Source organism: Neopelma chrysocephalum, unplaced genomic scaffold (assembly GCF_003984885.1).
Source record: "Neopelma chrysocephalum unplaced genomic scaffold, ASM398488v2 Primary Assembly neopelma1_65, whole genome shotgun sequence".
Classification (NCBI taxonomy): Eukaryota; Metazoa; Chordata; class Aves; order Passeriformes; family Pipridae; genus Neopelma; species Neopelma chrysocephalum.
Window position 1 is genome coordinate 2,489,635 of NW_020897722.1, and position 26,875 is coordinate 2,516,509.

The window sequence follows — 26,875 nt, forward strand, 5'->3', positions numbered from 1 at the left end:
CCCCTGGGACCCACCTGGGCTCCGAGCTCCCACACCAGCACAGGAGGGGTTAACCACAGGACAGAGCTGTTTTCCTGGAAAATATTGACTTACCAGCTGGCACACCGGGAGAGGGAGGGATTTCAGGGGAGAGGCGCGCTTTTTTTTTTTTTTTTTTTTTTTTTTAAGCCAAACACCTAAACCCCTCCCCAGCCTCCCACCACCCTCCGGCACCCGCACGCTCCGGGGGGTTCCCAGGCTCCGGGTCTCAGGCGTGAGGACACATCAGCCGAAAGAGTTAATCGGGGCAGGGCAGGGAATGTGTGAAGGCAACATGTGACTGCAGGTGGGGCAGGGCGGAGGGATGAATCACTCTTTTCCTTTTCCTCTTTTCACTTCTTGCTGTTACCTGTCCGGCCCCGGCACTGCGCGCTGGCAGGAGCCCCGAGCCACCGACCTGCCAGCCAGGGCGATGCACAGGAGGCTGACGGGGAGCGTTCGCCGCCGCCAGACCCACGGGCTGACCCGCTGCTCCAGGGGGGATAACCAGGGACGGCGTCTCGGCCGAGAAATCCTGCTTCTCGCTGCCCTTCATTAAGCCAGTTTTCTCTTTGTTTCTTTTTTTTTTCCTCCACTTTTTATTTCGTCGGGTGTGTTATCGTTGTCTTGGGAGAGCAGAGGATGAGGAGAGCGTGGACTCGGAGGTGAAGGACCTTCCTGGCGGTGCTCATACACCTGGGGCTGTCTCTGCCCTGTCACACAGCCCCGGCCGTGGGAAGCTCCGTGTTTATCTTGCCTGGAGCCCTCTCACCCCGTGGAGCCGGGAGCAAGCCAGAAACCAAATCCTCCTCCCCAGCAGAGAAGAGCTCCGGCGTGGCAGGAGCCGTTGGAAAAGGGAGCGCTGCCTTTCCCGAGCTGCCCGTCGAGCCAGGGAGGGCGAAGCAAAAGGGGATCGTGTGTTTAAAGACTGGAGAATAATTAATTCCTTATTTATTGCCGACATCCGGCGCTCGGTGGGGGCACAGAGCTCCCCTGGGAGAGGCGCGCGGTCACCATGGCTTTCTCCCAGGTGCAGTGCCTGGATGACAGCCACGTCAACTGGAGGTCCAGCGAGTCCAAGCCCGAGTTCTTCTACAGCGAGGAGCAACGCCTGGCCCTGGAGGCACTGGCCTCCCATGGCCGCGACGCCTTCTACGAGGTCCTGAAGAGGGAGAACATCAGGGACTTCCTCTCCGAGCTGGAGCTCAAGAAGATCCTGGACACGCTGGAGACGTACGACCCCGGCTCTGAGTACATCCCGCGCCACGGCGGCAGCGCGGGGGGGAGCGAAGGGGATGGCAACAGCCAAGGGGATGAGCAGGACATGGCTCCTTCCCTGGAGTACTGGCCCCAGAGGTCCGACCGCTCCATCCCGCAGCTGGACCTGGGCTGGCCCGAGACCATCGCCTACCGCGGGGTCACCCGCGCCACCGTCTACATGCAGCCGCCCATCGAGGGGCAGGCGCACATCAAGGAGGTGGTGAGGAAGATGATCTGCCAGGCTCAGAAGGTGAGGCGTGCCGCGAGGACGGGGCAGGACGTGCCCCAGGGCATCCTGCTGGAAGTCCTGCTCTGCCAGGCAGTGCCTGTCCCACGGGAAGCTGTGCCCGAGCAAAAGCAGCATGGGCAAGCGTTCGGGTTTTTCCGTGGGACCAGTATTTGGGGATCAGGCCTCACTGAGGATGCTGTTCGCCTGGTCCAGCGCTCCCTGGGAGGAACACAACCCTTCCCGTGGTCCATATGGCCGCGTCGTTAATCCCAGGGTCCCCACAGGGCTGTGGGGAAAACCACTGCAGAGAAAAATGGGTTGAGCTGCTTCCCAGCTGTGAGGCCACAATGCCAGGCACCCCACAGTTGTTGTTCCCAGTGTGACAGCACGTGGCAGGACGCAGGAACCTGGGGTCACAATCTGGCCTTGGGTCTGCCAGCTGTTTGGCACATGACCCAAGGGTCATGGTGTGGCCTCTGTCCTTGTGTCCACTGTGTGCCCAGTGCGTGGCCCCAAGACCCAGTGCAGCCCTGGGGCAAAGTAGCCAAAGCCTCTGGTCTGGCACTGACACACACGAGGGTCAAGTTTTGCCCAAGATAACTGTGGTGCTCCAAGCTGGCCTCGTCACGGCTTTCAGAGGAGAAGGATGAGCCGGTGAGCAGGACAGGGCTGGGCAGATGCTGAAGGGATTTGGGTTGAGACTTGTCCTTCCTGTGTCATCCAACCAAGGAGAAGGGAGTGGGGGTGCATGAGCAATGGGTTCAGGCCGGTGTCACGGGCAGGAGGACCAGGGAAGGAGGGAGATGATGGCATGTGTTGAAGGCCGGTGGTGGTGGGCAGAGGTTGTTGGTGTTTCCCAGTGATCCAGTCCCAGCTGGGAAGTGCAGGAGGGGTCAGTACCTGCTGGTTTCTCGGTGCTTTGAAGCTCTCTGAGTTCTGTGCGTCCAATACCGTGAGAGCTCCAAGGAAGGAGTATCCCAGCCTGGGGGATGCTTCAGCAGGAAAACAGGGAGAGACTGCCAGGGTGGTTATGGAGCAGAGAGAGACAGGCTGGGATGCATCAGGTCCACCTGGCTCCTCCAGGGACAGGGATGGGGTTTGCAGATCCTGGCAGGAGAGAGGGAAACCTGGTGACATGCAGCCATCAGAGCTTCTCCAGGACCACGGGACCAGAGGTCTGAGCACGAAGAGCCCCAGCTCAGGCAGGAAAACTAACCTCCCGACACATCCAAGGCATCCAGCTTACAGGAAAGGCTGATGTGGGTATCAGGGCTGCCCACTGTGGGCAGGAGCCATCTCTGGCCACTGTCACCTCACGAAAGTCAAAGTGACCTGTCCTTACCTGTGACATTTTCCCCGCCAGAGCACTTTGCAGTGAGGGCAAAGGGAAGGGAGGGCTGCAGTCCCGCGGGCTGGAGGATGGGAGAACTATCTCACAACAAATAATGTCTCATCCCTGGGTCTTTCCCACTACTCTGACTCGGGCTTGCAGCTCCTGTCTGGCTTTGCCTACTCACCGCTTCCCACCTGCCCCACGCAAACGGCATCTCCTGAGTCATCCCACACCCTCCTCCTGCTCCAGAGCCGGTGGCTGAGTCAGGCAGCTGCACATCCCCACCTCCCCTTGGAGCCTCTCCAAGCCACAGGGCCATGGCTGATGCTGCTGTGATCATCACCAGGACCTTGATGCCCCCTGAGCAGGGCTGGGCAGCAGAGCTGCCTCCTGGCCCAGGCGGTCCCTTGCCAGTGGAATGAGACGTGGTGACACCACTGGTGACATGCAGAAGCCTCTTTGATGCTTATGGCACCCCAGGAAACATAGAGGAGGGTGAGTGCTTCATCCTGCAGGCTGCAGGGTCTGGGGATGGCAGGAGTTATGGGATCTGGCAAGAGGGTTCTTCTGTGGTCTCCTGTATTCAAGGACCACAGTCACTGCAGCTGAATGTGCTGTCACGCTTCGGAGCCTGGGTGACCATTTGTGGGTGCTCCTAAGGGTGGGGACACTGGGATAGACCACCCTTCTCTGCCTGCTGATTTTAGCCAAGGCTTAAGGTCTTCACAGTAGCTCAGAGGTGGAAGAGTTTGGCTGAGGAAGCTGAGGGTGGACAGAAGGACTGTCCTGCTGCCACCCCATCAGATGTCACATAGGCTGGCCATGCACGCTGTCTTCCCTGGGGAGATGCCTGCCAAATTGTCCCATCCCTCCAGACACCAGCAGTGCTCTTCATCCACCTGCAAAGGGGCACAGACTTGGGAGAGGTTCACTGTTGCATCCCAGGGGATGACCCTTGCTCCTGACATTGTCTCAGATCCTTGGCCTGAAATGCTCCCAGGTGCTGAACCCCAAACCCCACCGCAGGAGTTGCTGTCCCGTGGCCAGAAGATCAAAGTCCCCTGACAGGCCCCAGCCGAGGAAAGTTCAGAGCCCACGTGAGAGCTGCTGGTGCTGGGAAGATTGTGCAGGCAGAGCTGGGGTGAGGAAGCAGAGAGCTGGCATGTGGGGCTGCTCTGAGGGTGCAGATGAACCCTGTTGCTTGCAGGAACGAGACCAAGCGCTGCTGAGTTCAGAGCCTCAAACCCAGGTGTGCCGGGCAGGGAGATGCAAATGATCCTCTCCTCTTTCTGGGAATAAATGGGAGAGAAGAGAGGCAGGATCCTGTGGCCACATCCCTGCTCTCCCTGAAAATCCCCATCTTTGTGGCCAACAAACAGAGGTGGTCAGGGATGTGGTGCACCCACCAGGCTTCACCCTGGAGACCTTCACCAGGTCCAGCCACGGCATGGCCGTCTCTTCCTTGCTGCAGATCCCCTCAGTCTGCAAAGCTCACAGGATGGACATCAGGAAGAATTTCTTCATGGAAAGGCTTGTCAGGCTGTGGAAGTGGCTGTCCAGGGAGGTGGTGGAGTCTCCATCCCTGGAGGTGTCCAAGGAAGGACACTCAGTGCTCTGGGCTGGGGGACAAGGTGGGGATGGGGCACAGGCTGGACTCGATGATCTTTTCCAACCTCAAATGATTCTGTGATGGGCAGGAAGGCAGATTTCCCTCCTCTTCTCTAAATTTTGGCTCTGTCTGACCAGAAACCAGAGCAGGCTGAAAACACTGACCTTGGCCCAAAGCCACCGGAGGGAGCAGCGACTCTGACCTCCTCTCTGCACTTGAGGTTCCAGGTTGGGATTGTGGTGATACAATTACCCTGAGCAACTTCCAGTGAAGGTTGGGAGGCCCTATTAATTACTGTTTACAAAACCTTCCTCCATTCCTGGATGAAAGGGTCGACAGGGGAGAGCAATTATTAATGTTACTTTGTCCCACCTCTCCTCCATCCCAACACGCTTCCTCTAATTGTGCCTTGGTGCCTGCCTAATTTATTAAATGCCCACGTGGTGTGCCCCAAAACTCATTATCTGATGATTCAGAGTGAGCTAATAAAGAGCTGCAACTTCCTCTATAAAACATGATCCTGCAGTGCTCATCAAAGCTGTTCAGAAGGATCCCAGCAGCGTTTGCCCGGTGTCCGGGGGGATGTTGTGCTCACCACTCCTCGTGGTTTTGGGACCTGGCACCTGCACATCTGCTGTATCCAGTGGATCCTGGCAGCTCCTGGGACCCCGGGAAGAAAAGCATCACCCTCGTGGGCATGGGGAGCATCCAGCTGTAGATTTGGGGCTGATTTCCTCTGTATCTTCCACATGAACAGCAAAGGGATGGCAAAGCTTCCTGGGATGCCCTTGGCAAAGGGGCTTTGGGAAAGGAGATGTCCTTGCAAGGAGTGCTGCCCTGGTAGAGGTGACAGGGATAAGAGTGCCAAGCTCACTTCCCACAGCTGGATGGCACGGACAGTCCCATTCCCCAAGCTGGAACACAAATAGCACAGAGCATTTCCCTGCTCCGGAGCAGACAGACCTCCATCCTTTGCCGATTGCCCCCGTGCCTGGGTTTGGCACAGACCCAGCCAGTCCCAGCCCTGGTTCAAGCACAGGCAGCCCAGCAGCAGACTTCACCTCAGACAGTCTCCACCTGGGGAGCGCTGCCAGGACCATCCTCGCTCTCCCAGCCCACTCCATGCCAGGGCACTGTTGGCACACGGGTGTGAGATCCTGGAGACAAACCGAGGCCAAGCCTGTCCTGCAGGCGAGACGTGGCGGGGAGGGAAGCGGGAGCTGAGCAGTGACAGGATGCACCAGCTGAGCAGGAGGAATGGGGTTGAAAATGTGGGCAAGAGCCAGGCTACCTCCCCGTGCCAGAGCCAGCCACCCTGGGCCACTGCCTGCAGTTCACAGCCCACTCAGCATCCCTGTGGGAGCGGGGCTTGGCGTGGGGGGTGTAATCATCCCCTGCTTGCACCCCTACAAAGCTCCTTCACATCTTCAGAGCCACAGCAGCAAGCCAAGGCCTTGGGAATGCTGGGGCCACAGTAAGAAAATGCTCTTTTCCTCCCAAAATAAAGGTCAGTGCTATTGTCATCCCCATTTTATGAGCCCTCAGCTTCCTCTGGAGGAAACACAGGGCACAGGCAGAGTGACATGACCACAGCCACCTGGATCAGCGGTGTCAGAGAGAGAAGCAAACCATCTGCCACCAAACCCACCTTCTTAAACCAGGCACACACCATCCCACCACAGGTGCCCCTCACCCAGGACTCGCAGCAGACAGCACAGCTCCTCCCCAGTTAGTTGCTGTACACAGCAAATCCAAGCCCAGAGCTCCCAGAGCAGCTTTGAACCCATCCCACTTTACATCCATGCAAAGCAGGCACCCGGTTTCCTGCCTCAGTTTCCCCACTGGGACAATGAGGACGAGCAAAACACACGAGCAGATGCACAAGGGAGTGAGGATTTAGCCTTTCACAGCAAAACCTGGTGAGAGGCTCTTGGGTGAGGATAAATGGGAATTCAGTTAAAATCCAGTGGCAGAGCCATAAAGTCCTCCCTTGGCACTTCCCAAAACACTTATATGTGGCCAGGGCTGGGGAGGCCAGGGCAGCATCAGAGACAGCAGGGCTGGGGCTCCACACACAGCCTCGCTCCTCACCCCCATCGCCTGCAGAAAAGGAAGAGGCAGCAATGTCATAACGCGCCATCCTCTGCTTAATTAAAGCTCTCCAGGTTGTCCTGTGGCACAAACCTAATTAAAAGGCAGCTTGGTGCTTTGAGTACTCCAGACTGGACGTGTTTGACTGTGCAAGTGCCCAGCACCATCCCGATCCCTTCCTTCCTGAGGGAGGAGTATCCCAGGGTCTCTCTGTGTCACCTCACACTCCCATGCTGGTGTCCCCCCCAGCTCAGCCTCGTGCCACTGCCAGCAGAGCCATCCTGGAAGAGCAAAGGGCTGAGAGCACCCATCTTCCCAACCCAGGGCACCTTCCAGGAACAGCCACAGAGATGGGAGCACTGAGATGTTTCCAACCATGGGACAATGACATGCCAGCACCCTGATGACAAGCTGCTGGGATGAGGGGAGACAGCCATCCCTGTGGGGCTGACCCAGGATGCTCAGCTGGGCTGCAGGCAGCTGCCTCCAGCCCCTTTTCCTGCCATATCTCACACACCACCACTGCTGCTCACTGCCATGGGCAATGCCACCTCCAGAAAGTCCAAATCCACGGGCACAGATTGACCTTTGGTGCTCAGCCATTCCATGACATCCCAGCGCAGCACAGATCCACTTTCCTATCACCTGTGAGACTCATCCTGGCCGTGCCAGGGCAGCAAACGCCCTGGGTACAAAGGCAGCTCCAGCTTGGGAATGTCAGTGAGGTTGCTGTGTGACAAACCCAGCTGTCACTGCATGGCTGGCACGGCCATCCCGGCTCTGCTCCGCTCTTTACAGCCCGGGAGGGAGGAGGGATGTTGTGCAGCTGGAGCAGCACCCCAGGCTGGGCACTGAGACCAGGAGGGGTGTCAGGAGCCCCAAACACTGCCCTGGTGCTCTGCCTTGACCCCACATGTGGAGCTGACTCTGGATCCGACCAGAGCAGCAGCCTCTGGAACAGCCGGGTGCAGGAACTGGGAGCTGCAAACTCCTGGCTGCTCTTAAGGAACCTCGTCAGCTCACACTCAGATCTGGTTTTAAAGGGGATTAAAAGTCACTTTAGCTCCTGAGAGCACCTCAGAAGTATCTCAATACTCTCTACCAAGCTTAAAGTCACTTTTAGCTGCTTTTTATAGTGTTTCTCTCAACACCAGCATGTGATTCTGTATGATACCTCCAGAGGCAGCAACCACCCCACACAACATGCCCTTGGACAGACAGACCCATCATTTAATGGTTGGACTCAATGAACCTAGAGGTCTTTTTTCAACCCTAATGATTCTATGAGCGTTAAATCAGAGGTCTCCCCTTCTGGTGCTCCCTGCAATGCTGATAGCAAAGGGACACCAAACTTCTCAGCCAGAAACTGGATTCTGAAATTTGTGGAGCTCGTTAAAGGCAGGAAAGTTGGATTCACCCTCAGCAACCAATTTTTCCTGAGTATATCATGCTATGGGCCACCACTGGAATCACAGGATCGTTAAGGTTGGAAAAAACATGTAAGACCATCAAGCCCAACCACTAACCCAGCACTGCCGTGTTCACCACTAAACCGTGTCCCCAAGTGCCACATCTACACATTTTGTGGAGATCAAACCTCCCACAGTGACAGCAAAGGAATGGCACTGGGGGCTCCTGCTTTCTGCCCTCGGGCTGGCAGGAGCTGGAAGGGATCCTGGGCTCCCCCACGTTGAATCCCAGCCTCCTACAGAGAGGACATTGCCTTGCCTCTCACAAAACAAGCACCGACCATACCTTTGGGTTGTCCCCAGCCCTGCTGCCCAGACTCATCTCTCCTCTCCCCTCTCCAGGTCATCGCGGTGGTCATGGATATGTTCACTGATGTAGACATCTTCAAGGACCTCCTGGACGCAGGCTTCAAGAGGAAAGTGGGGGTCTACATCATTTTGGATGAGACCAACGTGAAGCACTTCCTGCAGATGTGCGAGCGAGCCCACATGCACACCGGGCACCTAAAGGTGAGGATGGTCCGAGGGGTCCGAGCTGGGAAACCTCTCCAATGCAGGGACATAACCAGAGTTATCCACTCTGCTCCCTCCTGTCTTGGGGAATCACAGCCCCTGAAATTCAGGCAGTGCCAGATGAGTTTAGTCCATTTCTCCTGTAGCCAAAGCTGAAGGTGATGCCCTAATCTGGGAGCGGCAGGATGGAGGGGAACGGATGAGAGACAGGGACGTGGATTTCCACCCAGCAAAGCTCAGTGCAGAAATCCCAGGGGGCTGCTGGTACCCAGCCAGTGCTGGAATTGGGGCAGAGGGATGTCTGGGGAGATGCAGCCCCGCAAGAGCGGGCACAGGTCGCACAGGGCACTGCAAAGCTCATGGCAAACCTGCGAGCTCAGCATCTCCTGGTGGGTTGAGGGAACAAGCTGGCAAGAGGGCAGGACCAGCAGATGCCATGCCAGGGCCGGATCTGTGCCACTGCCAGCCCCATTCCTGCGGCTGCCCCAGGGGCAGGACCGGCAGGAGCAACCGCCGGCCGGTTCTCTCACTTTCGAGCTCTCCCGCAAGCCAGAGGCTGGAATTAACAAACTTGATTTTCCCCTTTTCTGGAGCCTCCACCCCAGCGCAGGGCCGGGAGCAGAGCAGGGAGGCACCCACGCTGCCTGCGGCCCCAGCAGCTGCCAAGGATGCCCTCACTGTGGGGCAGCACACACTGGTGGGACTGATCTGCCCACACACGCCGTGCTCACCAGCCCTGGAGTGCTGGTGGGTGCACATGGAATAGCTCCTGTGCACAAATCCCATGTAAAACCAGGGATGGCAAAGCAGAAGGGTGGGATGTCTGGCAGCACAGGGGTCGGTCCCCAGCCCAAAGTGCCCCAAACCTAAAGGCTGGGTTGGACGTGGCTTGGAGCAATTTGATGTAGTAGAAAGTGTCCCTGCCCACAGCAGGGAGTTGGAATGAGATGAGCTTTAAGGTGTCTTCCAACCCAAACAGTTATGGGATTCTAGGATTCTCCTTTCACCTCCCTGTGCATGCAGGGGTTGCAGAGAAAAATCACCTATCAGGGTGCTCTCGTGCAAAGGCAGAGGAAGATGAAGGGGCGGGGGGGGGTGTATCAGCCTCAGGAGCAGCACCCGGAGTGGGGACTCTCACTCCAGCTACAGGACAAAGTCCCAGGTTCCAGCCACAGGACACAGAGTTCCAGGCTTTCCTCTGGCCACAACACTCCCCTTGCCAGCACCAGATGCAAACACAGCGGAGCAGCCCAGCAGTCTCACTCAGGGCCTGCAGACACCCCTCTCCAGCCATGAGTCGCTCGGCCTCGCCCGTTGCTTGGCAGAAAAGTGATGTTTCTGCTCCTGACGTCACCGGGCCGCGCGACGGCTGCCAAATGGCTGCTGGGAAGGCCCGTGCCTGGGCAGGCTCCCCAGATTTGCTTACGGTGAGGGCGAACCCCCCGGCTGAGCAGGAACACGTCGGAGCCACGACACCCTCGCACCTGGCTGGAATGAGGTGGGACATGCTGGGGGCTCAGGGACCCCCACGCAGGGAGCCGAGAGCACCGGCCGGCCAAGCCTCACCGTGCCCGCCAGCCCGGCTTAATTGCCGCTCCCAACAATTAAAGCAAACTCAGCCGAGCTTTTACCCGCGTCCAAACTCCCTGGAGTCTGGGATCCCGCAGGCTGCTGCCGCTCTGAGACCAGAAAAGCCAGCGCTGACACACTCCGGTGTTTTCCTACATTAGCAGCCCGGTGGCAGGACTGGAAAAGCAGGAGAACATCTGCAGAGCTCGGCAAATGTCTGGAAGTTGGGATTTGCCGCACACTGCAGCCGGTTTGCTGGCACGGGAGGCAGCAGGGCAAGGAGGCGGCGAGGAAAGTAGGGCAGAGTCTGGGAGCTGCTTCCTAAGCCCGGAGATGATAACGAAACATCCCTCCTTGTTATCTCGGTGCCTTTGCTTGGCAATTAGTAACTGGCTTGGGCAAGGAGGTCGCTCCGTTGAGCAACGGCGAGTGCCTGGGGAGTGATTCACCCAGCCCAGGACCCGGCCATCCCACAGGGCACCCGCCTTGGCACAGACCAGACAAGCAGAGATACACCAGGAGCTGGGAGGAAAGGGGTCTGGCACCAGGGAGGGTTGATCCCTGGGTGTTACCTGAGAAAAGCCCACGGCTGCTCCCTGAGTTTGGGCATGGAGTTGGCTCCAAGAGGGAGGGATCGACACCCAGGCACACCAGACACACCAGAGAGCAAAGCCTTGGGTGTAAAGTTTGTGCACCCTGGGCACTACCAATCTCAGCAGCACCATGTGTAGGGATAACACAAGACAGGGATGAGAATTCCTGCTTTCCAGCCAGCCCCCAGCACCACCAGTGCTGCTGCACACCCACGGAAACTGAGATGTCCCCCCAGACACGCCAGGCAAAAAGGCAAACGTTAAGAAAAAAAACCAAATGCAACAAAAAACCCCACAAACTTCTCTGCTCAGTGTGTGAATCTTCCCTGGAAACACGGTCAGAAAAGCCTTTCTTTTCACATCATGCTAAAATCAATGCTGAGTCATTGTCCCTCCTGCCAGGCACGGGGGAGTGGGGACCAGGGAAGCCCCTGGGCTGTTCCTGATTGTGATCTACAGGGAGAGAGGAGAGCCCAGAGAAGCAGATGAGAAAGGCTGGAGGAGGGGAAGACCAATATTTTTGGTGCTTTTCTTTAAAAAAAAAAAAACAGAACGAAAAGCACACAAAAACAGCCATGGAGGGCATGACCCAGTGATAACACTGAGCTTTTAGCAATGGCATGACCAACATCCCGGCAGGAACAGGAGGAATGCAGATGCTTTCACAAGAAAATATTTGCTCCCCACCCAAGGGAGCCCTTTTGCTGTGGAAGATGCTATCTGGTGACTTTGGAATGTGCCAGTGCCCTCCACAGAGACGCTGGAGCCAGAAGCCAGATTGGAGAAAGAAAAGTATTTTGACAGAGACAGAGCTCCCCCTCCATCCCTGGGCTCCCTTGGGGAGGACACCCCACTCCCTCCATAGGAACCTGCTCCTGCATCACCAGGTTTCACTTACTGGGGGTAAAAAGATGTTGCCCCACTGCCTTTTCCCCCCCCAACTCACCCCTAAAAGCAGGACTAAACACTCAGATTTTGGGAGCACAGAAAAGGGGGAGTGTGGTGGACAGCAAACCCACTGCCACCAGGTCCATGTGTGCTGTCCTGGGGTCACCACCTCCCCCTAAAGCCCTTGTACATCTCCTGCTGGGGAGGAGGAGTGGGATCTCCTCTCCCAGGGTGGCATTTCCATAGATCACAGGGGATGGAGAGTGCTTGGCAGCACCATCACACACTGCTCACCCACAGACACAGGCAGCACAGAGTTCAAGAGGTGGAAAACACTGCCCAGCACGTGGGCAAAGCAGGAAATTCTCCGGGCTGAGTCCAGAGTTCACCGCGTGGCCTTGGGCGAGTTATTTTATCTCCCCATCGCTGTGGCCTCCTCTGAGCCAGCCATGAAGAGCGTTCTGTTCCTCAGAGGGGCTGTGGAGCATCCGGGGGGGTGTTGATGGAGGGGTGGATGATGCTCTCAGAGCAGCCCTTTGCTCCTGCTCACGCCTCTGCCTTTGCTCTGCAGAACCTGCGCGTCCGCAGCACCGGGGGGACGGAGTTCTTCACGCGCTCGGCCACCAAGTTCAAAGGGGCTTTGGCCCAGAAGTTCATGTTTGTGGATGGGGATCGAGCCATGTGTGGATCCTACAGGTAATCAGCACTCTCCTCCTGCCCTTTTGCCCCCTCCCATGGAGGTGTTGGTCAAAGGATCGTCACAAACCCACATGGCCTAAATCCTGGTCCCCGCCCAGCATGGCCCCAGACCTCCCTCCCAGACTTGCTGCCCTGCTCCTAAACTGGGAGATGACTTTGCAAGGAGATTTGGAATGGGCCCCAAGGAGTCCCCACCACCTCCCAAAACAAACAGGTCGAGGGCACCTGCCATTCTCAGAGGTGGTGGGACACACCAATTGTTTCTGCCACTTGATGCAATAAGCACAAGGAAGGACCAAAGCACCAAACCACACCACAGCCAGTCCCAACTCTCACAGTAACCTCAGCTTTTCCAGTTAAACATTTCCTACACAAAGTATTTTCCAGGTTGTCCAAATGAAAACTTACTTTGGTAGAAACAGATCACCCCCAGTCAGCTTCTGAGCTCTAAAAGATAAGTTTTATAAACACGGAGCTGAAACATTTCCTACTTTCTGGCTACAACAAATTTATGACTTGCTTTTCTTAACTAACCCGATCTGAGAAAGGAAAAGCAGCCAACACTAAAGTGAAAAACTAACTGACACAGTGCAAATACCTTTTACTTCAAGTCCACTGTGCTCAAGACTTCAGCCCTTCACTCTAATTTGTGATGAGAGCTATTTCATCAATCCTATTATTATTATTATTGATGTTTACAATGAGATGTCCCTGCTGGCACCATCAATCCCCCAGGGAATGCCAGGGTTGGGGAGAGGAGTGTTATTTTCCAGTGAGTGCTCAGAGAGTTTCCAACATGTTTCTGTTCCAGCTTCACCTGGTCTGCGGCGAGGACGGACCGAAACGTCATCACAGTCCTCTCGGGCCAAGTGGTGGAGGCGTTTGACAAGCAGTTCCAGGAGCTCTACCTCATGTCCAAGGGGGTGAGCCTCAAGTCCATCTCCATGGGTGAAGAGCCCGAACCCGAGCCCGTAACGCTGCCCTCGGTCGTGCCGGTGACCCCCGCCAACGCCGTGGTGAAGAAGCTGATAAACCCTAAATATGCCCTGGTGAAGGCCAAGAGCGCTGACCAGATCAGCAAGACTTCATCTGAGAACCAGGACAAGAACCAGAAGGCAGACAACAAAGGCAAAGCCGTGCCCGAGGGCCCGGGGGGTGACCGGCACGGGGACATGGGAGACCTGTCCCTGCTCATCCACCCCGGCCTCCTGAATCTGGAGAAAGCCAACATGTTTGACTATCTGCCCACCTGGGTGGAGCCTGACCCCGAGCCCGGGAGCGAAGTCCTGGGCTACATCAACATCATTGACCCCAAGATCAAGAACGTGAAGCTCTCGCAGATGAACCGCATCAAAGTCTGCGACGTCTCCCAGGCCAGCGCCCAGCACCGGCAGATGCTGAAGAACAGGGAGATGGAGGCCAAGAAAAACTCAGAGCAAGAGCCACCTCTGCTGTCCCCCTGCCAAAGACAGATCCCACAGCCCCCCATGGAAGCCCCTACAGCGCCCACTGCCAGCCACATGGAAGGCATCAGCTGGACAACGAAGCAAGCAGGAACATTTGCCTCTTCACCGTTGGGCCACCACTTGAAGCCACAGGAGGAGACACTGGAGACCATCAAACCACCAGTTCCAAAGCCAAGGACCGTCCCCGTTGGTGTCCTTGTGACCAAAGTCATTACAACCTGTGACAGCAGCACTGCCCTGGAGGGTGACACACAACCACTGCTGGCCGACCATAAGGGTGTGAAGCAGGAGCGGGAGGAGAAACCCAACGGAGCTTCCACGGAGACCTGCCACCTCCAGCCAGACCGGCCTGTGGCAGGGCCACAAGAGGACAAAGGGCCTCCCTGCTCCCACAACGGGCTGGGAGAAGAGGAGGAGGAGGAGGAAGAGGAGTACATCACTCTCAGTGACCAGGAGAGTTACTCCAGCAGCTCTGCTGACCACAGCTACCGCCGCTCCAACGCCTCCTCCATCTCAGACGAGTACTTCGAGGTGAGGGATCGCTACGGGCCGCTCCGGAGAACCAACTCAGACGTCACCCACAACGGGGAGATCCTTCCCATGCAGAGGAAGCTCAGTGACCCCCACATCAGCCGGGGCACCTTCGTCAGCCCCCTGGGCAGCCTCCCGTCCCTGAAGCACGTCCGCGTGGAGGACGTGACGAAGAGGAGGAGCAACGCCGTGGAGATCAGGCGTGTGCTGCCCCGCACCATCCTGGATGGCAACAGCTCCTACCCCAGCAGTGCCACCCAGGTAGGACTTTTTGCTATGACCTTATGTTTCTCCACCCTACAGAGGTTGCAAACCCAGAGGTGACCCAGCCAGCTCAGCCGAGGCGTGGTGTCATCCCGAGCTTTGGTGTCAGGTCCCAGATGCCGAGATAAGACTTCCCATATAGAATAACACCCTACACGTGGCATTGGTAGGAGTTACCCAAGAGGTTCTCCTGGTTGGAAAGGTGGTGGCCATGCCACGGGTCTTGGTGTCTAGCAATGGGAACGGCTGGTAGAGGGGAGGCTTTTGGAAATTAAAGATTGTCCCACAGCGTTGGGCTGGGGATGGAGCCGAGTGGCTCCGGGCACAGCTGTACAGATGTGCCTGGACTCGCTGAGCCCCATCCACAGCCCAGCAGCAGCGGCACCGTGCCCAGCCAGGGACAGACTGTGCGTGCAGGTGTGTCCTTCTCAGGCTTGTTTTCCAGCACCTTGCCAGGGCGATTAGCATCAAAGGAGAAGCGCTCGGACACATAATTAGGCAGAGCAAGACAGCGGAGAAACAGGGACGGCAACCTCTGTGGGCGAGTGCCACAGTCAGCAGCTTTGTGGCTGATCCAGCGGTGACGCCAGACCCTGTCACCGCACGGGTGCTGCAATTCCATGGGGTGCGTGCCTGAATCCCGCTGCTGGAGCACGGGGTGCACAGCAGCATCCCCACCAGGGCCGGAGCATCACCCTCTCCAGGCAGGGGGATCACAGGGGCAATCCCCTGTTTGCACCCAAGCGCTGCAGCCTCTTGCACCACTGCCAAGCATTTTGGTTTCTCAAGGCTCCCCGCCCGCTGTTTTTGGGGCATTCAAACCCCCAGGGCTAAATCAGCAGCTGAAGTCACTGAAACTGCCTGAGGGTACCCTGGCTGAGCATCTAATCTGTATTTACAGGGAATTAAGTTTACTATCCCAGAGTCCACTTGCTTCTCCCTTCCCAGCCAGCGACAGGGAGCTGAGAGCTTTAATCCTCACACATCAAATACCCCCTGGTCCTGCAGGGCAAGGAGCACAGAGCCCTTTGATGCTGTGACCCAGGTCCCAGGTGCCACCCTGCTCGGGGTGGCCGGGTACGCTGGTGTTCCTGCAGTAACTTGTTCTGGCCCTTTGATGAGAGGCAGATAATTAACACAGCATCAGGGTTAGGAAAGCCAGCGCTCAGCTGGTGGAGATGTGCAGGGAAGAGTTTCTCCCATATGTAAAAACAGTAAACCAAAGCAACCCTTGACTAACTCTAGAAAACCTGAATCCAGCAGGAATCACCATCAACCCCCACAAACATCTTTTTCTGGGGTCCACATTTCTCATGTGCTGGCCCATGGCCCAGCATAGCCCAAACCACGGGTGGGGGCTCACTCAGGGCAAACACCATGTTTTCCATTCCATGGAGAACATGGCACCCAAGTTTTCCCTGGAACATCACCTTCCCTAAATACACAACCCCATTCTCACCTGGGTGCACAGCAGGCTCAAGGAGGGCACTGGGGACACCCGTGTCTTCTCCTGCCCCTCTCCCACCCGCAGAGCCCCCAGGTCTGTGCAGAGCAGGGGTTTCCAGACAAACCCCCTCCCACTCATCCCTTAGTGATAAGGAAAATCCCCATCCCACCAGCTCCACAGCTGTGTGGGGAGCCCTTACCTGGGTACAGGACCCTGCTGATCATCCCTGGCATGATGATGACAAACAGGGGCAGCATCTTCAGGTAGCTGGCCAGGATGGAGCCGGCCTTGGCGTGGCTCAGGCTCTTCGCAGAGAGCGAGCGCTGGACAATGACCTGCGGAGGGCCAGGCAGGAGGGGTGAGCAGCACCAACACCACAGCAGCCTCCTCCTTGCCAAACTGCATCCCAAATGTTGGAGCCACTGGGCACAGGGCCCAAGCACAGCTCCCAAAAGCAGCATAGATGTGTTCTCAGCCCACAGCGAGGTTTCTCTCCAGACCAGTAACGGGCTGGTGTTACACCACAGGAGCACGTCCTCCTGACAGTATCAACCATTCCCCACCACTGTTCTCCCCACTCTTGCCCCTTCTATTCAATCTTCTCCCCAAAGAGTGCCCACAGTGACAAGGAAACCGAGTCCAGCCTCCTCCTCCCACAACTCCACTGCTCAGACCATCACACCTCAAAGCTCTGGCCAAGCCATATCCATCCACAACACAGCCAGCCCTGGGGTTTTGAGGCAATGCCTCTTAAATAGGCAACATCTGTAGGAATTGCTGATTTAAAAGAGCTCAGGGTCTCCACAAAGGTTTATAGAGAATGCTCAGCACCCAGCAGGATTCAGCCACTCCTGAGCAAGAACTGACTCATTCCCCCAGTGGACAGGAGGGATGGAGTGCCAAATCCTAGAGTAGGATACTTGGGGAAGCCATGGTTTAACTTCTTTCCAAGAACCAGAGCACGTCAGAAGCTGCAGGACCCACCACCCAAGCTCAGGCACTTTGTGCACCACGTCAGGTACATGATGAGCTCAGAGGGAGAGGAGCTAAATCACCCTTAGTCCTTCCCACCTGAAGCCATCTCAGACCTTAACACTGATTTTAAGCATCTCATAAAATCAATCCAGAACCACCTAAGGTAAACTGCTTTAACACAGCCCTCATGGTCAGCACAGGAGGTGCCTGCTCCAGGACCAAAGAGGCCTTTGGGATACTGGGACTAACTGGCTGAACCCCGAGCTGATGCCAACAGCTCGGTGGAGATGTGGCACTGGCAGCACAGCGAGGGTCATGGCAGAGGCTGGGCAGGTTGGCACAGCCAGCTCTGCAGCCTCCTGGCCCCAGCTCGTCCTGCCATCAGCACCTGCACTCACCAGATCTCATCTCACCTGGTGCATCTGCAGTCACACCCAAAGAGGAGATCACTATCTGGTGACCACAGCCATGTGTTACAGCCTTACCCAGTCCAGAATTAAGATTAGTGGTGCTCAGACCTGATCCAAACGTGTGTCTCAACCAAGCTAATCAGAGCCACCCCCGCAGTGCTGTTGCAGCTCACTGTTGTCTCCTCATCCCACCTCCTCCCCCAGCCCTCCATCCTTTCATCTGATCTTGGCAGTCACCTAATCCCACAGCTCAGGTCTGGATGACTGGGTACTCTTTGTGCCTGATATGAGGGCTTAGATGATTAAGACAGGTTTTGAGGCTGCTGCTGGAGAGAAGGTGTTGAGATGCCTTATCCTGGATCTCCAGGCAGCAGGGACTTGGCTCGGGACAGCCTCCAGGCTGCTTGGGAAGTGGCTGCTGAAGCACTGCATGTGCAGGACTATGTGTTATCACAGTAAGAAATCAGAGCAGCAGCCACGGTTAAGACTTGAGGTAGTTTTGAACTGCCACCAGTCTCAGAAAAATTTGGGCAAGGGACTACACCAAGTGCCAGAGGGATTTGTCCATGAGGACCAAGCCCGTGCCACAGAGGTGTTCTTTCAGGGAGCAGCATCCTCACAACAGCCACAGCTCACCTCTCTCTCTGCTCTGTCACGAACAGGGGACGCACATCTACCGCTACCGACCCAGGACCCCCGCGGGCAGAGAGCAGGGCAAGGAGGTCTCCTGCTCCCCGACGCACGAGAAACCCCTCGGGGCCCCCAAGTACAGAGGGGATGGAGCAGAACCCAAAAAGACCATTGCAGGCAGCCAGCCCTACTGGCAGAGCAAAGCCTTCAGCCCCAGCAAGCCCACGGCACCCGGCCACCTCTCTCCGAGCAACCCCAGGGCGTCGGGCAAACGCTTCACCTCCCTGCCCGAGAGCCAGAAGCCAACCGAGGAGATGAGGACACCCCTCGGCATCCCGCTCTCCAAACTGTCCCAGTCCAAGCACCTCAAGAACAGGGTGGCGGGAGCCCCGGGTGCTTCTGTGGACTCCAAAAAGCAGCCCCCTGAGAGCACGGGCCAGAAGGAGCACTAGGGGCTGGTGAAGGTGGTCCCCGCAGGGCGAGAGCGGTGGTGGAGCGTTGCCTGGAGCCCAGGCCACGCCGTGTTACACGGGGCAGGGGATCCTTGTTTACATTTACCTGGTCGGTGCACCAGTACCACGTGGCCATGATGGACAGCCCAAAAGTCATCCCGGTCCAGGGCAGGTCTCCGGAGACCGGGTCTCGGAAGAGGTGCATGGCATCCGCTCTGGGCAGGTGGCAGGTAGTGTTGGGAACGATCTTGGACGGCACCGCTTTTCCGTAGGCCTCTTCCAGGTTGGGGTAACCTCCGATCTCATTAAAAGCTGGAAAGCACCATTGGGGGAGGTGGTCAGAGTGCAGTAAAACCCAGTGGTCTGTGAGATCAGCTGGCAGAGCACTCACCAGCTCGTTAACCCAGAAGTGCTGCCCAGAGAGGGAGGGCTCGTCCGTGATCGTGTTTTCTTCTAGTTATTTAAGAGACTCTTCTATTACCATTTTGCACAGCAGGTCCCATTGCAGCCCACCCTCCCTTTGGAGGGTGACCCGAGTCCTGGGACAAAGGCTCCTCAAGGGACCCACCTCTTTTAACCTTGTACTGTAAAAGCAACCTGTTCATTAAAGCTCCCTGGTCCCAGGGCAGGGGAACTTCGCCCAGGACTATTGAAATGCAAGATTAGGTGGCCTTCGACTCGATAAACTGCAGCTCAAGGTGCCTTGGCACAAGTGTCCAGCCAAACATTTTGTACTCCCCTGAGCATTTCCCCAGCATCCCCCATGTGCCCCCACCCCCAAACCTCCAGAAACCAGTAAAAAAAAAAAAAAGAAAAAGAAAAAAAAGACCCTTTTCACTGCATTTTTCCTGGGAAATGGGATCCAAGGTCTGAGCCTGAGCCTTGATGAGGAGTATGTGCCATGAACAAGCCCTAGCAAGTGAGCCTCCAAGCCCTTGGCAGATGCCCCGTGCTCCTCCTGCCTGCAGCCGCTGCCAACCAGCCCTGGGCTCTGCCCTGGCCCCCCACCACCTCCCTGCTCCTGGGGGGCACAGAATGAATGCAGCTCCCCCAGGACCTCCAGTGGGAGAATTCTGGAGCCAGAGGCATCACTTTTTGGAGGAGGGTGGGAGGGGAGGCACCCGCCCCACTCCCCCCACACACCACGGCCACCCACACAGCAGCCTGGGGGAGACGGGCAGGGAGGGGCACTGGCACCCCCATACCCACGGCAGCTGCTGGTGCTCAGGAGCAGAGAGGAGGCTCCAGAGGTTTCATGGAGGGGAGGAGACTCCAAGCACGACCCGCGAGCATCCCTCGCTGGGTTTCTCCAAGTCTGGTCCATCTGTCACATCCTGTATCCCTTCTGCCCCTACAGTTCAGACCCTCAGCTTGGGCCCCTCCAGCGCAGCAGAAGAAGGTGGGAATGTGCTCCTGAGCAGTTTCCCTCCCACAGGACCGTGTCCACGAGCCCTGTTGTCTTTAGACCAAATCCCTCAGGCATCAGGTGCTGGGCACTGGGATCACCATCAAATGCCAGCTTGAACAAATCCCAATTTCCAAACCACCCATCCTGCTCCATTGTCCCCTCCTGCCAGAAGACAGCCCTGCCTCTCCAGTCCTCTCATTTCTATGACCAACCTTCAGCCCTGTCCTCATCCCAGGGCAGCCCCCTGACCTGAGGTTTTTGGGGAGCTGGCAAAGGGGCATCACCCACCGTGTCCCCCCCCCTTGCAATCCGTCCTCCCGAGTTTCACAGGGAGTCAGCATTTGTGAACTCCTCCTGCTCTTGCACAAGCAGCCCTGGCCCCCCTCCAGCGCTTGGTTTATCCAGGCGCCGGCTACTCCCAAGCTTTGCATGGGCGTTGGGCACCAACAAAGGCTCTCCAGAGGCAGAGGCCGAGCACTGAAAGCAGAGATTGGTGCCTGGGGGTGAGAGCCTGCTCCCTTCCCAAAGGTGCTCACCAGCAAGTCACGGCACCCACGCCTGCCAAGAAGGAAGAGCGGAGCAAAATCCTCCAGGCAGCGGGAGCTCAGCCTGCAGATGCCAGGATGCAGCCCATGGGCTCTGCTGGGATTAACATTCCCGTGCTGAATGGCAGGATGGCACAGTCTGCCAGAGCTAAGCAGAGTCACCAATGGCACTGCCAAGGTTTCTGTTCAGCAAAATGAAAAAATTCTTCCCTGTGAGGGTGGGGAGGCCCTGGCACAGGTTGTCCAGAGAAGCTGTGGCTGTCCCATCCCTGCAAGTGTCCTAGGCCAGGTTGGGCAGGGCTTGGAGCAACCTGATCTAGTGGAAGGTGTTCCTGCCCATGGCAGGGGATGGAATAAGATGAGCTTTAAGTCCCTTCCAGCCCAAACCATTCCATGACTCTATTGAAGGTATCCTTTATAAGCTGAGCTTTACAGGAGCTGGAGAAAACCAAACACCTTTGGGGCACACCCACCTCCAGGTCCTGAGGTCTCCTGAGACCTGAGGAAAAACCTGTGCAACCAGCAGCTTGTCTTCTGGCTCCCCTGGCTCAGTCCCTCTGCCAAGCCCCCTCACCCCCCTGCACACACCGTGCCACGCTTGCAGGCAGCAAAGCCAAAACAAGCCGGGCTCTGCCGCTGCCGGAGGGGAATTTCCAGGCTTTGCCTACCTGCCCTCCTCCTCTGGCTCTGTGCAGCTGCACCAGCCAAACCTGGCAGAGACAAGCCTCAGAGAGCCCCACGGCCAAGGACAGCTCCAGACAACGATCCACAACATCCAGGCACCACGTCTAAGGCACAGGCTGCAGCCACTGCTCTGTTCTGCCTCGACAGGCAATGAGCTCCTCTGCCTGCAGCAGCTCCGTGCCGCTGCTGGGGGAGTTAATTGTTGTTGTCCCTTCTCCAGGAAGTCTCTGTCCTTTCATTTGTTTCTTGTAAATACACCTTGCTGTGTCCAAGGGCTCGCCCAGGAGCGAACTCTGCTCTGGCACAGGGGAGCAGCCGCGGGACCGGGCTGGGTCACAGCTCTGGGGCTGCTCCCACCTCCACAGCTCTGGGTCAAAGCCTTTCCTACCTGCCTGCCTAAGCTGCCTTCTCCAGGAGATGGTGGAAATCATCTCAGGAGTGCCTCTGGAAATCATCCTCTGTAGTTAAACACCTGCCTTTGAAGCTGGGACTTAACTTTTTGCTTCCTGCTCCTCGGGGCCAAGAGCCCCGATGGCAGAGCCAGGCTGATGAAAGCTCCCGTCCTCGCAAGGATGCTCTGAGGCTGAATTTAGGGAGACACAACAGTGCTGGGGGTTCAGGAAGGGCTGGTGATGAACTATAATCACTCCAACCCAGAGCAGGGCATGACACCATGCTCCACATCCCACCCCTGCAGCCGTGCCTTGTTCCAGTACCAACCTTCTGCTGTGCACGTCCCCAGGCAGCGGGATCCTGTCTGAACAAAAACACCCGGAGCAGAACCGGGAATGCTGCTTCGCTGTCAAATACTTGATCAGTCTCTCAGAGCGAGAGGCAAATGTGGAGCAATCACGTCCACAGGAATGTCACCACTGCTGGGGACAGTCCCACGTGGAGCACCAGGGAGATGCTCCACGGCATCTGCACCTGCGGGAATGGCACACAGGGGAAGCAGGGGGGGACACAGGGGCACCACATTTAGGTGATTGCCACGGACCGAAGTCCTGCTGGGCATCTTGGCCAACAAATGGCTCAGACTGAGTGTTTTTATTTACCTCCACGACCACCTGAGTGAGGAGGGAAGGTCCCCCTGGAGCAGCTCTTACCTCTCACTGCCAGCACGACGGCTCCCAGGACCATGATGAGCGTCTGCAGCACGTCGGTGTAGATGACGGCCGCCAGCCCCCCTGCACGACAGCAAGGCAGGAGGTCGGGAATACTGCCGGATTCCGGCTTGGAATATTCAGAACGTCCCAATAAAGCTTCCCATGGGGATGTACCTGTCGCCAGCCTCAACCTGCTGACGCGGGGGGGGGGCTGCAGCAGGAAGGGGGAAGAGCTCCTTGGTGGCTCTGGTGTCGAGGGGGGCACAGCACCCCCAAAGGTGGGGTGGGGGGAGCAGCCAAAAGCCACAGGGGCTGCAGCCTCACCGGGGACAGGGAGGGGATCCAAGGGATTGCTGGGCAGGCAGGGAAGAGGAGCCAAGGGATGGCAGGAGGGATGCAGCCCCACATCTCCACACAGTCAGGAGGATGCCAGCCAGCCCCAGCCCTGGCTCTTTGGGTGCTCCAGCAGCAGATCAGACTCAGGACATTGATCTCATCATTCACCAACCTCTGCCTAACACCAGGTTTCCCCTTTGTACACCCTCAGCTCTCCTCCAAACCCTAGCTTTATTTTTCCAGCACATGGTGCTTAGTGGGGTCCCCTTGGACATACAGCCAGGAGCATTTCTCCCTTCCCATCCCAAGCTCTCCCTCCAGACCTGCTGCAAACCCAGCACCTGCTTACTCAGCCAGAAGTCAATCACTCAGCACATGAGCAAAAGCATTAAAAAGTAGCAGAGCTAAGGAAGATGGGTCAAAAATTGAATCAGTTTCAACCCCAGTCACTGAATCACATCCCGGGAATTCAGGGCTGCACCATCCCTGGCCTTGCCTGGGATTTGGAGCGATGTTCTCAGGATCAAGGTGATGCAATGATCACACCTGCCTGAGCTCACACCGAGGTGCCTCACATCACAACAAGCCTTGTGGGCAGGAAAAACCCGAGATGGGATTTGCTTAAAACCAAAGTCTTGCAAAATCCACCCTGTTATGGATACACTTAAACCATTTCCCCTTTTGATGGCCGGGGTGAGATAACGAGGGAATTTACTGCCGGGTGTCTCCACCGCCACTACCAGGGGAGGGAATGTCCCAGCAAACATAATAACCCAAAGGGCTGGCAGGGATGCACAGTCCCACGGTCTGAGTGGGGCTGGGAGCCAGGAACCCACGATTTCCAACTCCACCTCCAAACCCTCATCACCTCTGGATCACAGAAGAAACATTATTTGTTGACCCTGCACAAAAATAGCTGGTCCCACAACAGGGAAGCACGGGCAAGAAATATTCCTGAAAGCTTAGTGGAGAGAGGGCAGCAGGTTGCACTGAGGGCAGGGCAAGAGGGAGGGAAAGGAGTTGGGTCAAGGGCTCTCTGGTTGTAGATTCCATAATAATAGTCCTGTAATAGGAGAAGCCCTGATTATTGCTGTTACAAACAGGTGCACACACACAAGAAAGTGCTTAAGTACACGGTGGGGGAGGAGTTATTACAAATGAAAAGATGTAAAGACAAAGGAGAGGTCACGGGCTGAGTCATCACCTGAGCTGACTCTCCAGGAGGCTGCTCAGACACTGGCTGGCTGGGGCAGGGATGTGAACCCCACCGGTATAAACCCCAGGGAACCTTCCAAAAATAACAATAGTAAAATAAAAGCAGGAGGGTAAGTGGTGTGGCTCAATAAAAGAAGCAGAAAAATTGAGGCCAGTGGATGATGAGCGACCTACCTGCGATGGTGTAGAGCCCCGTGACCACCAGCATGAGCACAGTGGAGAGGTAGAGGTCCCAGCCCAGGCACACTTGCACGAAGAGGGCCCCCGAGTACAGGTCTGTCTGTGAGTGAAAGAAGGAACAGGAGGTCTGGGACAGGTGACATCCACCATCCAAGGGCTGTTGCAAGAGCAGCACAGCAGGGAAACAGCTCTGTGGGTTCAGGGAGGACACAGAACCCTGGAATGGTGTGGGCTGGAAGGGACATTAGAGCTCATCTCATTCCAAACCCCTGCCACGGGCAGGGACACCTTCCCCTGTCCCATCCAACCTGGCCTTGGACACTTCCAGGGATGGGGCAGCCACAGCTTCTCTGGGAAACCTGTGCCAGGTCTCACCACCCTCAGAGGGAAAATTTCTCCCTAATATCCAAACGCTCCTCTTTTAATTTAAAACCATTCCCCCCGATCCCGTCACTATCTGCCCACATAAAAAGTCACTCTCCCTCTTTTTTATAAGCCCCTTTAAGTACTGGAAGGCCACAATGAGGTGTCCACGGAGCCTTCTCTGACATCACACGGCACATTCCAGGAGGACACTCCTGAAGCCGAGGGTCCCAGGTGGGTGGCCCTGTCACTGCTGCAGGTGGGTGTCACAGCCCCAGAGGAGCAGAGCAGGCAGCTCCAGCCGTCACTGTACACACGTGGGGGTTGTCATGGTTTGGGGGAAATGAGATGTAAAGCAGAGACTCGGAGCTGGGGCAGCTCCTCCAACAAAAGCAGCGATGCCGTGGTAGGACAGGACCAGGCACAGTGGCAGTGCCACCACCACGTCTCCACCCAGAGCTGAGCTCAGCCATCCCCACGCTCAGCTGGGGCATCTTCACAAAAACCTTGTTTGGAGAAGGGAATGAGGCCAGAAGGGGCAGGAAAAGGCAAGACAAGCCGACTCCACACCCTTGCCCGGGGCCGTGATGGGTTCCCACAGCCAAGACATCAGCTCTGATTTGACATCTCTCTTCACACACCTCCCGAAAACCATCCCCCAGCAGCAGGGCTGTCTTGCCCAATCATGCAGGAGCAGTCTCTTGGGATTAGTAAGGTGTAGGACTGGTGTAATTTCCCATATCACACCTCCTTGCCCCAACTCTGCCCTCCCTCCTCCCAGCACTGCTCTGGGATGCTCCCACACAGGAGCTGAGGACCATCCTCCAGCAATGGAAAGGGGCTGTGCTGCATCATGCAATGCAAAAGCCAAGGTGTGTGTTGGCTCCGTCAGCCCAAAACCCAGTAGGTGAGCCCATGTCCAGCTTCAGCACAGCACAGAAGCCATTCCCCAGCAGGTCAGCCCACAGCATTAGGCATAACCTTGGTTAAATCAAGTCAAACCAACCAGAAGGGCACTTACACCACGATCTTGAGGATCCTAACTCAGGGACTCTTCCATGACATCTGAACCAGGCTTTACACCACAGTCATGCCTGGCATTCCCAAGGGAGGTACTACATGTCCTCAGCTGCACCTGGGATTGGCCATGTGTATGGGAGAGTCCCTGCGAGCACCAAGAGGGAATTCAGCCCTGGAATGACCTCTTGAAGAGGAACTAACTAATGGGCAACCATGCTATAACCTCTACCAGTGGCTCCTTGATGCCTTTCCTTCACAAATGCAATCCAACCACAGCTTGATACCACCAAGAACCCTACAAAAGGACACCTAAACCATTCACACAGTGCAAAGCTTCAGTGACATGAGGCAGAAAAGCCTCAACCAAGGGCCCTCAGCCACCTCCTCACATCACAACCTGAAGTGGGAACACAAAATATTTTAAGCCTCCCTAGCACAGTGCCAGCCAAGCATCCTTGGTGTCTTCCAGAGCTCCTCACGTCCCTTGGAGGGATCCATCACTTGTCACGTCAGTGCCAGCCAGGAAGATTTCTCTCCCCTGTGACTTCCTGCTTCTCCAGCAACCCTTCCCCACAGCCCAGCTGGAAGATTCATCCCTGGACAAGATATTTCATGATTGCTTCTCCTGGCTTTCTCAATGCTTAATCATTTTTGCAGTCGTCTGCAAATGAGTCGAAGGCTTTGCTATGAGGAAGCAGAGGTACCTCCACCTCCCTTCCTGGTAATTCTGCAAGGGTGGGAAAAAATAAAAGCACATGTGACCGAGTTGTTAATAAGACATCCCAAACACAAAAACAAGCTAATTAAAACCAGGTATGACCTATTCATAAAATAAGTCCTTTCAACCTTAAAAGGAGGGGAGAAGCCTTTGAAGTCAGGCTTCATAATCCAGAGAGGTCCCTGCCTCCACCGGTGACCTCACTTGGAAACTCGTTCTTACCCAACGTTGTTAATGCCTTCCCAATGAAAACTGGCTTTGGAGACAGCTTGGGATTAACAATTGGTGAAGCCAAAGCCTCAGTAGAACGAGTTACCCAGGGTACAGAGGAGTCTCCAGGGGCTCTTCGCCAGGGCTGGGGCTCCTCCCGTGTTCCTACCTGAGGGGGTGTGACATCTCTCAGCGGGATTTTGGGCTGCCCTGCTGCAGCCTGCCATGAAACCTGGAAAGATGGGGTCCAACAAAGGGGGGATTCCAGTAGAGGAGGGACTGTCATACCCCCTGCCCTGAAAGAAGAGCCAAGGGAGATGCCGTGTCTCAGCTCTGGAGAACGTGGAGCAGAGATCCGTCCATAAATGCAACATCTGCAGGGAGAGAGGGCAGGAAAAGCCCAGCTAATCCTGGGCTTTGAGGCAGCCCCCAGCAAGGACCAAAGGAACCTCCCCAGGAGACAGCCCTGCCTAATTGCTCAAAGCTTCATACTCCCCTCCCACACTCCCCACTGCGGCCACCACCAGGGACAGGGACATGGGGACACTGGGCCAGTTTGGCAACGCCCCTGTGTCTGCAGACATTCATCCCAACCCACTGCTGGAAACAGCCATTGTCTGTGGGCTTTGCTGTGAATGGAGCCA

General features: G+C 56.5%; 2 protein-coding genes across 4 annotated transcripts in view; one reads left to right on the plus strand and one right to left on the minus strand.

Annotated features, from left to right (window-relative positions):
* The window catches only part of SLC5A10 (solute carrier family 5 member 10), a 39,952-nt gene that overhangs the window by 7,835 nt on the left and 5,242 nt on the right, over positions 1-26,875 (minus strand). For both annotated transcript variants that reach the window (XM_027683701.1, XM_027683702.1), the window contains exons 6-9: positions 23,915-24,020; positions 22,190-22,270; positions 18,553-18,758; positions 16,179-16,314 (exon numbers count right to left, since the gene is read on the minus strand). In XM_027683701.1, the coding sequence (XP_027539502.1) occupies positions 16,179-16,314; positions 18,553-18,758; positions 22,190-22,270; positions 23,915-24,020 (529 nt within the window). The remainder of the gene's footprint in view (positions 1-16,178; positions 16,315-18,552; positions 18,759-22,189; positions 22,271-23,914; positions 24,021-26,875) is intronic.
* FAM83G (family with sequence similarity 83 member G) lies at positions 193-18,557 on the plus strand. 2 transcript variants are annotated; one of them, XM_027683699.1, is made up of 5 exons: positions 193-1,528; positions 8,352-8,519; positions 12,144-12,268; positions 13,083-14,529; positions 18,027-18,557. In XM_027683699.1, exons 1-5 carry the CDS (start codon positions 1,034-1,036, stop codon positions 18,444-18,446), a joined length of 2,655 nt encoding a protein of 884 aa, XP_027539500.1. In that variant the 5' UTR covers positions 193-1,033; the 3' UTR covers positions 18,447-18,557. The 2 variants fall into 2 exon arrangements, with proteins under 2 accessions (XP_027539500.1, XP_027539501.1); XM_027683700.1 differs by lacking the exon at positions 193-1,528 and adding an exon at positions 3,176-3,335.